This window comes from Bufo bufo, chromosome 1 (genome assembly GCF_905171765.1).
Source record: "Bufo bufo chromosome 1, aBufBuf1.1, whole genome shotgun sequence".
Taxonomy (NCBI): Eukaryota; Metazoa; Chordata; class Amphibia; order Anura; family Bufonidae; genus Bufo; species Bufo bufo.
In genome coordinates this window covers 263,126,160-263,138,874 of record NC_053389.1, presented here as the reverse complement: position 1 = coordinate 263,138,874, position 12,715 = coordinate 263,126,160, and the positions used below count along the sequence as shown (strand labels likewise).

Here is a 12,715-nt window from a genome sequence, read left to right as displayed (position 1 = left end):
AGTTGGTTGATTGTTGAACAGCAGTTGAACACTCATTTGTGAACAGTAGTTTCGCAGACACGGCCATACACATTTTAGTCCAGACTGGCCGTTAAATTTGTTCAAACTGACCATACAAGTTCGATGAAACTGGGCCATGGAAGAAAGATCTTTCTGAGAATGTTCTTTCAAAGAATGATCCTTTATTCATTCCAATAAAAGATCTTTCATCTGACTATCAGACGAAAAAATATTAAACATGGCTGACTTCTTTTCAGATGATGATTGTCTGTCACTGGTCGGCTAAAACAATTCTTCATTTTGGTTGAAATTTCCCGTTTGGATAACCTTAAAGCTGGCCATACACATTAAACAGAATTGGTTGATGGTTGCACAGCAGTTGAATAAACATCTGGTGAACATTCATTTTGCAGAACCGGCCATACACATTTTAGTCCATATTGGCTATTACAGTTGTTCAAACTGCCCATACATGTTCAATGAAATTGGGCAATGGATGAAAGATTTATCTGGGAATGTTTTTTTTTTAAATATAGATCTTTCATTCACAAACTCTTCTTTGAACGATATATCTTTTGTGCAAATATCAAACGAAAATATTAAACACATTCAACTTGTTTTCAAACGATAATGGTTTTTCATTGGTCGGCTAAAATGATCATTTATTGTTAAATTTCACCCAACAAATGTTTGTTTTGGTTGAAATCATCTGTTTTGATCAACTTTAGAGTAATGTGTATGGCCAAGTTTAGACTAATGTGTATGGCCACCTTAAGTTTTCGGGATAAAGTAATTCTTGCCTAAAGGCTCAAGTAAAATGGTTTGTCCTACCTAGAATTTTCATTGTACTATATAATGTGCTCACTCACTACTGCCTAAAGTACAATTTAGGCTCTGCATAGTCTTCAATTTAATGCTCTCCCTGCCAAGAGACTCTTGGAGAGCATGAATCCTGCCTACAAATTCTTATTTAGTGCCACCTCCTCTGCCAGTACACTCCCTACTCAGAGCCTCCATAACAAGGTATTTGGTTTGTACTGATTCTGCTGACCCACGGGTTGTGACAATTGTTTAATACATACTGACCTTTGCAAGTCTTCTGATCTGGTTGTAAGGTGAATCCCACAGGGCAACTGCATCGAACTCCCGTCGCCGTATCCTTGCAAGTACGGTCACAGCCTCCATTATTTACAGCACACGTTTCTACAGGTAGAAGAATATGAGTGATACTTTGATCTACAACATAAACTGATATTACAGCTCACAACATACATAGTCTTAACACGAATTAAGCAGAGACATGCATGTTCCTCCTTGCAAGGATTTGTAGTTGCTATCACAAATCACAAAGACAGAATACACGATTTGGGGTAGAAGATATTTCAAGCCTCACTACAAATCCATGTAGCTGTACATACCTTATTCTGTATCTAATATACAGGACACCTGCATATAGAAGGCACCAGAGTTGTTATCATTACTGTGCTGAACACATAGTAAGCTCTATTACAAGGACATTTCTAAGCGTGCAACTCTAGACTTTGCTACAAGGGTTATGTACATGACAGAAGGTTTACTGTTGCTTACCAAAAAGAGTCACCACTAAAGGAAGTACCGCAAAAAAACTGGAAACCTTGAAAAATCTCTCATTCAACCACACCATTGTCAAACACTGGTCAACAGACACAGCTTCTAAAACAACCCATTTACTACAATACAACCAGCTCTTGGAGCCAGGATCCATAACATACAGCAGTTCCTTGCTGCCACTCCGTGATTGCCTGAAAAATGTCTGTCCTTACCTACTTTACCCACATAACGTTTCAGTTTTTTTGGTGATTATTAAAGGATTTGTGCAAGAATAAGGTGGTGGTGGGGGGGGGGGGGTTGGCAAACCCCCCACTTGATCAGACCTGTAGAGAAAAGATGACTAACCTGCTTCCAGGTGCCAGCTTCCTTGATGTAAATATCCAGTTTGACATTGCCATAGTCAATCACTTGCTGCAGCGTTGATCAGCTCCCCTTACATCGTGACAAATGGTCACATGATATTAAGATATAAAGGGATCCAGTCTCCGCTGCAGCTAGTGATTGGCTGTGGCGAGGTCAAACCGGATGTGGAGCATCACAGGCCTGGAGGAGGAGCAGGGAGCCCACAATGGGAAGTAGGTAAATCATCTTTCCTATACAGGTCCAGCCAAGAGGGGGGTTTGCCAAACTCCCCCCCACCCCTCTATTTCTTTACAACCCTGCATCATTTGTTTTCGGTGGGGACCTCTCCTCAGTTTTTTTGAAGAATGAATACAGATATAAGTTCAGTTGGTTGAATAATATTTAAACAGAAGATGGTGGAACCCCTATTAGGTTCCCAAATAGTCAACGTTTCAGGAAAATTACTCTATCTGCCCTCCCTAAAATTTGGTTATAAATGGTTCATAACGGCATAAAGCAACTATGAGTCCAATTTACTAGAAGCAAATAGCATAAGTAACCCGATCAGCAGTTGGCATCTAAATTCCATCAAATGCATGGTATTAGGCAGCAAAAATACTTAACCCTTGGGGAAAACAAAGAGTAACATTTTGTGAAATTTGAGACAAAAGCAAAAAGGTGCTACTGTGAGAAAAAAAGGTGCAAAAGCAAAATGCAGATATAAAACTAGTAAGCTCAGCAACAAGATCTTTGTCTATGAGTAAAAGCACCGCGCAGAGGACCAATTGTTTTTTTGTGTATCCAAGAGAACATCACTGTCTAAGTTTTTTATCCCATACAGGGGGTCAATTATTACACCTATATAGGCGTATTTCTGGTGTACTCTGCGACTATTTCCCGCTCACGCCAGGTCTAAAAAAGTGGGTGTGGCGTGGGCTGGGACGGGCTGACAGACCCAGCTCCATCATTTTCTACGCCTGTTTTGGTCTAGATGTAAGCCAGCAAGGAAGCAAGGGAGACTGGCGCAGGGTACGCAGAAGTTATGAAGAGGCCAGCGCCTCTTCATAACTTCAGTGGATTCACCGCCAGCTATAGAGGTTATGAAGACGCTGGTCTTAATAAATGAGCCCCATAATTCTAAAAACTGACAGTAAGATCATAGGTAGATCTTATAGGTAGCATAAAGATCCACCCTTCTGTGGCATGGGCAAGCAGATGGTTATGTTTAGCATTAAGATGATTCCAGTGAATAAGACACCTGCAGTGTTTTTTTTACGGACACAATTGGACTATAGTGCTTCAGATACACATTGTGTCATCAGTTGTTTTGCTACAAATCTTACACTATATATGCTACTATTCCTACTAATGTAAAATAATGAAGATCAAATATTTCTTAAGATGTGATTGTCTTCCAGAGATCTTTTATGTTCTTTCTGTTGCTTATATTTATAAACTAGACAGCCCAGTTAGATAATAGGGCAGTTGTATCAATATATTTATGTCAACTAAGTAAGATTGATGAAGATATAATAAGTCATCAGTACTTAAGTCCTGGACAACCGCTTTAAGGTTATGTGCGTCACCAGCCTGCCCCCCTTTCCTCTCCCCCTCGGTTTTTCAAACATCTGCTTATTAAGCTCTCCTCCAGAAAGAAGGAAACTGCATGATACTATTCAAAACCAGAGACTCATCCAAAAGAAAGAGAAACCCATCTTTAGACTGCTATTTTGGGGTTCCTACCCTTCATCAATACAGAGCATGGTACTGGTTGGCTGAATAAAATTAGCTTGATCCAGATCTGGAGGTTACTGGTTCTCATTGATAAAAAAAAAAAGTGGTATGTAAGGAGGCTTACTTCATCAGTGCTTCATGGAAGAAAGAGTGTAAAAGTAAACTTCTCCAAAAGAAAGAAAAGAACCTTATACTGGCCAAAATAAAGACTTCCCCAAAAGGAAGAGATACATATCCACAGACAGCTGTTTCGGTGTTCTTGACCATCCCTTCCCCAATACAGAGAAGGGTCCTGGTTGGCTGCATGAGATGAAGAGACAGTGGTGTATGAAGGTTTTCTCTTAACATTGGGAAAAAATATGTAAAACAGCGCTCCTGTAAAACTAGCAAAACTATCTCACATCAAGCAAGCCAGAGATTCCTTGAAAATGAAGTGACACCTGTCTTCAGATGGTTGTCTCTTTATTTTAAAGGAGTCTCTGGCTTGGCCAGTATGAGGTAGCTTCCTTCCTTTTGGGGAAAAGATTATTTAAATATCTTTTCCCATGGAGCATTACCTGAAGTAAGTCCCCAGCAGTGATGTGCATACAGTTCTCTGGAAGTGTAGATGGACTAAATTGCACGGGAGTTTCAGCTAAGCCAATCAGAACTCCATGTTATTACTCTTTACATCTAGGTAACAAAGCTTTCACTAGAATGTCTATTGGTTGATTTTCCCATCTAACCAAAAAAGAGGGTTTTACTAATCTCTTTGGCTTATCTGGAGCCTTCTTTAGTAAAAAAAAAAAATTCCTTACAGTACATACTGGCAAAAGAGTATCCTGAACACTCTAAGTAGGACGAGCTTGGAAACCCAGCTTACTATCTGGAGCCAGCTTATTGTAGAAGGGGAAATCTCAACTACTCATTTAACTCTTAACTACTCAAAGAGACCAAAGGTAAATGACAAAGTGTCCAACGAATATATCTGATCCCATTTCAAAGACACACAGTTGAACATTTCTTGGGCAGGAAAATTCCCATTCCTGGATAGTGTCCAGAAAGTGGAAGAGACACAACAGACTTACTTTCCCATGTCATGGCTGACTGGTTGTATAGGCCAAGGGTCAGTTACTTAGCACAAATAGTCTGAAAGAGGCCATGTTTTGTGTTTCACTTCACAGGGATTAAGAAAGCTAAAAAGAGGAAAGGAGAAGAAAAATTCACTATCTTAAACCTTGATGCGTAAATATTGCTTGCACTTAAAAACCGCTGGAATACAGATTTGTAGAAAAATACAGTGTGAATGAGGAGGCCAAATGTAGAACTTCCAGGAATAAATTATACATTAAGGTAGAATATTAGGACCTCTATGCCACCATTAGTTACCATACGATCATTACAAAATGAAACAGGTAATATAACATTGTCTTCGCATTAGGCCACCATGTATTCTGTCATATAGAATTTCCCCTTAAAAATTAAAGAGTGACCTAGAGGTCCATGAGAAGTCCACTTCATGAGCCAGTACTTTTGCAATTCTGTGTCATACTTTAACCATCACTGTGATTGTGCCAATTAACACTTATCATGCCTCAATTAATAATGATTATTGCATTACACTACATAACCTTTGCACTCTGATTATTGGGGTAATGGTGTAAAGCATAGCCCTGGGTGTAACTAGTCCCATAACTGCCTTGTGAGAATCCCTGCTGGGGTATACACTGTGTACCATACATTGAAATGTAATTTAGAGTGTTGAGAGAACAATATATAAAAAAAAAAAAAAAAAAAAATGAATGTTTTGTACTTTATGCTTAAAAAATATATAAAATTAAGCACTCGTTTTCTATAATAATTTATGCAAATATTCTATTAAGAGTTCTATTGGACTTGCAAATGCTGGATTTCCAAAAGATGGCAACTATTAAGGGCAGCCGTTACATTGCCTATAGTTATAGTTTACTTTCTACAGGCTAAAAGAATGACAAAAGAGGTTTTCGCCAATATTAGTTAATCCAGAGTAGTCTTAATATGAAGTATATTCCTGTGTATTATAGTTCTGTACTTCTTATATCAAATTCCTGTCTGGTTGTGGTGTATAAGGCCGCATGCACACGACAGTGGTGTGTTTTGCGGTCCGCAAATCGTGGATCCACAAAACACGGATGGCGTTCGTGCGCGTTCTGCAATTTGCGGAACGGCACGGACAGCCTTTACATATAACTGCCTATTCTTGTCCGCAAAGCGCGGACAAGAATAGGACATGTTATTTTTTTTTTGCGGGGCCACGGAACGGAGCAATGGATGTGGACAGCACACGGAGTGCTGTCCGCATCTTTTGCAGCCCCATTGAAGTGAATGGGTCCACATCCGAGCCGCCAAAACTGTGGCTCGAATGCGGACCAAAACAACGGCCGTGTGCATGAGGCCTAAACCTCTATTTCCCCTAGTGGACTGGATGACTAGAAAACTCACCTTTCAATATACTGTATCTGATTATGGTGATGAGAGAAATCCTGCATAGACCAAGGCTGCCTGTGAATGTTCCTCTGACCCCTCTCCCTTGTGCTCTACTGAAACAAACTAAAGACCCTTTTACGCAGGCTGATAATTGGCTAAACGATCGGTCATAAGAACACTCATTCCTGATCACTGCCCTCATAGGTCAAAAATTATCACTACTAGCACAAATCTAATGGTAAATATAAGAAGCGCTGCTGACAGTATGCAAACTGAGGACCAAACAATTGTACTAATGATCGTTTGTTCTCCATACTGATTGCATCTGCTTATGTAAAAGGCCTTTCAAATGAGCACCATTCAACTTGTTATATTGTCCATCAGGACTCGTTCCAGGCTGAAATTGGAGCATGGGGTTCAGAAGAACCATTTGGGAGACCCAGGTGTTCATGCTTTATGAAAGGGGACTAAGTGAACAGGAACATGTATGGTCATTTTCAGTGGATACATAATTTAACGTTGCCCCAGTTCAGTATGGTTTGCTGCCCCCAGGGTTACAGATGACTGATGCATGAACCTATGGAGGTTGTACCTCACGCTTAGCAGTAGTGGGAGTCCATAAAACCACTTAAATGGTGAAAGTTTCAGGAATTTAAAGAGGTCAGTGGGTCAAAGGTTATATTTTTCAAATGCAAAGATAAGCAAACTTCCTTGTTTTCTTCAATAAATAACTGCACAGAAAATTGACCTGATCACTTCCCAGGAAGCTTGGTCCAGGGAGCATGGAAGAGTTACACTGACCTCATTTTTCACTCTATGTACAAGAGTTCTGTGAACCACATTCTAAGGGCCTGATGTGAATCTAACTGGAAGGAATAACAACCAAATTTCAATATATTTTGAGGTGGTTTCCAAGAATTCAACAAGCACATTATCAAAAATCCAATAAATTGCATCAAACGTTCTTGTCACTTATCTCTATTCAAGAGGAAAAACTCAAGCCAAAAACAATTTGTTGTGATCACTAAAGCAGTTTATGCAGTTATAGCTTAAGCCAAAGATTCAGATATTACATATTTATTCTGGTATAGGAATATATATAGGGAGGGCTGGCTCCAGGTGTATGTGGCACTTGACTGATCACAGTGGGCCCCTGTCTACATACCACTGGGCTTGAAGAGTGCACAGAATACTTAGCCAAAGAATACTGACCTCAAGTATTAGCCTATATAGTTTAAATTATATTTTTCAAAATACCCTCTCTATCTACCCATCACTTAACTGATGAAAGTAAAACGGTAAAGAGGAGAAGTCTGTTGTAGTATTCTACACAGGAGAAGATAATGAGGTGCGACTTTAGAATGACTGAGATTGTATGACGAAAACAGAAGGAGGGATGGTGGGAAGCATTTTAATATAGAAATTGAGTGACTTTTCATGGGTGACCTCTTGTGGATCTGTAATGGCTTTCTATAAATGTCATCTGTACCAGAATGCTCCATACTTTTGTTAGGTACTCTCCAATCTCGCCAACAGAGCTGGTCCCAAAATGACCCCTCTCTATCATGTCCATAGACCTTAACAGGGCATGTGGAAAAACCCTTTCTAGCAATTAATAAGGACTGAACATATATTACTTTGCTGCCTGGCTGCCACTCTTTCTCCTCAGAACTACCAACTCTTATTTTGTGCAACTTTAACATCCCCATAGATGGATCTATCTCCCTGTCTGCTTCCCAGCTTCTAACCTCCTCTCTTGGACTTTTACAGCTTGCGAAGTCTCAGACACATAAAGACGGTAACACACTTGACCAGGTCTTTTTATGACTCTGTTCCGTTTCCGAATTCACTAACACTCTCCAGCTCTCAATCTTCTCTCCTTCACTATCACAAGTCCTTATCTACAGTATCTCAGCACACTCCCACTTATCACACATTCAGAAATCTACATGTTATTGACACTAAGAAACTTACAGACTCTTTACAGTCACCGCTGTCCACAGTCTCTTCCCTCTCCTGTCCACAACTGGCTGCAAAACACTATAATGACACCCTCAGAAGCGTCCTTAATAAGGTAGAGCCCCCTACACTAAAAGCCTCCAAACAGAGACGAAATCAGTCCTGCCTTACACCTCAAACTCGCCATCTCCAATGATGTTCCAGAAGTGCCAAACGCATATGGAGAAAAATGTGCACACCTCAAAATTGCTTCCATTACAAAATGCTGAACACTTCTTCAAACAGACCTACTTCACAACACTGATGTCCTCACTATCCAACAATCCAAAAGAACTCTTTGGCACATTTCACTCCCTTCTCAGTCCAAAAGTGCTGGTGCCTAGTACAGACATCTGTGCTGACAATCTAGCCACCTATTTTAAAGAGAAATTAAAAATATCACATAGGAAATCATTTCTCAGCCCCTAAATGTCATTGATCCCTTTCCTGCCCGCATCGCCTCTGGCTCACTCTATAAATTCGACCCAGTCCCAGAAGCAGATGTTTCCAGGCTCCTCTCTTCTTCTCGTCCTACTACATGCACTACTGACCCTATTCCCTCACACCTATCAGAATCTTTCTAAAACTGAACTTCTGGTGTTTTCTCCATCTAATAACCTACCTTAATCTGATATCTCCATCTCAGTCTGCGGCACTACCATCACACTTAGGCAGCACACCCACTGTCTCGGTGTTATGTTTGACACTGATCTTTCCCCATATATTCAATGGTGACAGTTGGCGATTTAAACTGAGCATGTGCGACAACCTCAGATCAAACAGCAGGTGACGCTGTGCCGATACATTTTATAGAATAGCTCAGTGGTTTACAACATTTTTACTTACATGGAATTACAAAGGTATCCAGGAGCTGGTTTGATAAATGTTGAATATTTTTGGTGGCACAATCCCTTTAATGAGTACAGATTTAATGAGACCAGATTTCATTGGTATTTTATTATACGTTTTTATTCATTTTTATTTGTGATATTTCAGTTTTTTTTATTGCTTGTGTTAATCTCTACAAATAATTCTACCACTTTCTATACTATTAGGCTACTTTCACACTCGCGTTCATAACGGATCCGTTTTTATTATCTTTAACATAGCCAAGACTGATCCATCTTGAACATCATTTAAAGTCAATAGAGGACGGATCAGTTTTCTATTGTGTCAGCAAAAACTAATCTGTCCCTATTGACTTACATTGTGTGCCAGTTTCAGTTTCATCAGACGGACATCAAAGCGGAATGGAGAATGAACTGATGCATTCTGAGCGGATCCTTTTCCATTCAGAATGCATTAGAATGCAAACTGATCTGTTTTGGACCGCTTGTGAGAGCCCATGACGGATCTCACAAACGGAAAGCCAAAAAGCGAGTGAGAAAGTAGACTTAGCTGGGCTATCATTTTATACTGTGCAATACCTGTGTTATTTATACTTTTGGTGGCTCAATAAATATTAGTATATACTACTTACATCTTTGATAATATTATTTGCAGAGCCAGTCCCACTTATTGAAGAGAGATTCCTACCCTACTGCAGGGGTCTATCTTGTATGGCTGTGTTGGAAGGTGTAATATAGTGTGCAGTAGTGTTCTCACAAATGGACTCGGTGGACTGGCTTATTATTCAGTTTGGGGAGCACAAGTCTCTCTTTTTTATTATAATTTGTAGTCATGTATGTACTGTATTTTTTGGACTATAAGATGCACCTGAATATAAGACGCACATGAATTTAGAGGAGGAAAATAAAAATATATATTTTTTATCACACCTCAGACCAGAACCCCAATCCTCATCAGAACCCCAAATCAGACCCCAGATCAAACCCCCAAGTTTCATCAGACCTCAGATCAGACCCTCAGACCCCTAAGCTCCATCAGCCTCAGATCAGACCCCCCAGCCTCCATCAGCCTCAGATAAGAGCCCCATCAGAACCATCGCCAACCTCCATCAGCCTCAGATTAGACACCCATCAGCCTTAGATCAGGCAGCCATCAGACCCCGATCAGCATCTAATCAGACCCTCATTAGCCTCAGTTCAGACCCCCATCAGCCTTAGATCAGACATTTAAAAAAAATAATAATAATAATTACCTCACTTGCTGCAGAGGATGTTGCCACTCTCCAGATCAAGTACTCATGTCTCCCTATCCTTATTCCAGCCCACGCTGCACTGTGGCTTGATGTCACAAATTATCGGGTCATGGTACACTCCTACGTACACTACTTCCTGACGCTGTACACATGACACAGTGCAGCGTGGCGCCCTGAAGTCCAGGGAGGGTGAGTAGAGCCAGTGCAGCACTTCCCTCACTGCTCCCCACACCTCCTGCATGCTGACCACTTCAAATGGTCATTAGCATTTAAACTATAAAAAGCATTGCCAATTTTCCCTCACTTTTGGGGGAAAAACTGTGTCTTATAGTTAGAAAAATATGGTAAAATGTTTATTTTTCTCAGAGTATATTTTCTTAGTATTTAACCTCTACTTTTGAGTATATTACTTATGTTTACAACGTTTCTTCCTTGGTTGGATATTAACACTAACGGGTGTAACCTCTTTTACTCTTCAATAATTGTACTGTCTGCTGCTACACAATTGTAATTAATTTAAAAACATGAAAATAATAAAGTCTTGGATGCAAAGAAAATAAAACAACAAAAGTAATGTCACTACTGAAGGAGTATAATGTCCCTGAAAACTGTAGGTTAGTCTGTGGAATTAGTGCTGTTTTCATGATAAAGGAGGCCTCTGCTAAACAGAGCTGTTAAAAAAGGGAAATCACCAATTTAATTATACAAACTGTTTTTCCTTTTACTTTCCTTGCAAGTTGTTTGAACTTCTCAATCATTCCAATCAATCCTACCATGCTGTACAAACATCTTTACATTGCCCTGACATCAATAGTCACAAAAAAGTGACCTGAAAACAAACATTGGGAGCACAGAGGACCATTTTTTAACTCCCACCATGACTGGAGGGGGTAGGGGAAACATTGATCTGAAGCCATGACAAGCCTCTCATTCAGAGGAGTTACTGTAAGTTACATCTGCGACAGGAACAGAAGATGTTCCTTTAATCCTTTTCAAAATGGAAGTGAACAATAGACGTACATCAAAGAAAGTTATACAGAGCGCACTCAAGTGAGTCAACACAAACCTTTGTATTTCAAGACTAAACTGCAGTAAAAACAAATTTCACATGTTCTTGTGTTTGACTTCTGTCACCAAAGGAGTACTAATGTACCTGGAAAATGCCAGGAATTCTAGGATTTTCTACAAATTCTAGTCTATGGAAAGGCAAGTATAATATAGCAAAATAACCAAATAAATGTGTAGATTACATTTCCATATGCAGAATATTTCTTTGGATGCACATATACTATACATATATAGACAGTGTTAAAAAATGGGAGGGAATTTTTTTCAATACAAATGTCAAAGGACATTCCAGGCACCACTAAACCAATATGTTATGACTTGTGCAGGGCCTGATGGGGCAAGCCATAATAAAGGGTGTCCACGGTGTTTTTAATTATTTTATACAGTAGCATCATTTAAGGCTCTGCATTAGGCAGAATAGTTTTTACTGACATCTTAGCCCTCAGGACCATTATTTATAGTACTTGTGCGAAGAAATCTCAAATGCAGATCTGTATGAAATGGCACTTGAACCCCTGATGGACACAATTACCTCGTTTTGGAAGAATCAGTTTTTCACAATTTTGTGGACCTGTCTACTATATCAAAAAGGCAATGATCTTGATCATTTCCGACTACTACTATTTTGTTACCCACCAAGGTAGGTATATATTAAAGATATTTGCATATACTGTATGACCACAATTCACAAATCTTTCCTAACCCTTCATGGATCTAAGAAAGTACATTATTTAAATCTGGTCAGGTGGGAAGTGCTCTAGGGTCTTGGTAACATCACCAGTTCCATGTGAAGTGAGCTGTATACTCAAGAACACTGGTAGAGCAAGCCAAATATACAAAAACTTTAAGGGGTATTACTTCATATTTATGGCATATCCATAAATAGTGCCCCAATTTAATACACCCTAGGCAGCTGCCTACTCATGGACTCGGCCCAGGGTGTTGTGCTCCCAATACAATAGAATGGAAAGGTTGTAGTGAAGCCATCAGTGTTGAAATCTGTGGGAATTGAGCTCTGTGAAATATATAAGATCTGTGCTTCTATATTATCATGACTTCCTACATCATGCTCTGGCAAATAAGTTTTCTCATATGGGACCTAGGATTCATGGAGGCTCTGTTTTACTATGTTATCTAAAAAAAATTAACAGTTTCCAACAGAAAAGTGCCTTGAAATTCTTTATTCTAAAAAAAAACGCCATAAGTGGAATGTTTTTAACTTGTGGTTTTACTAAAGCAGCAGTGTTAGCTTACACTTTTTGAGGGACTCCAGTTTTTGCTATCTGCATGTAAAAAAAAGCTGCACCATAATGCAGAAAATCTGAGGACCATAAAACTCTCTAGACTGAACAGGTGGATACATCTTCTCTCTTCTTTTTTCGGTAGATAAATTTCACAAACATTGGTTTCAATCACATGACAAAAAACTGCCGCACA

At 39.6% G+C, this 12,715-nt stretch overlaps 1 protein-coding gene across 4 annotated transcripts in view; it reads right to left on the bottom strand.

Moving 5' to 3' along the window:
* Positions 1–12,715, bottom strand: part of SCUBE1 (signal peptide, CUB domain and EGF like domain containing 1) — a 322,190-nt gene that overhangs the window by 54,133 nt on the left and 255,342 nt on the right. For all 4 annotated transcript variants that reach the window (XM_040439175.1, XM_040439177.1, XM_040439176.1 and 1 more), the window contains one exon: positions 1,087–1,203. In XM_040439175.1, coding sequence (XP_040295109.1) covers positions 1,087–1,203 — 117 coding nt within the window. The remainder of the gene's footprint in view (positions 1–1,086; positions 1,204–12,715) is intronic.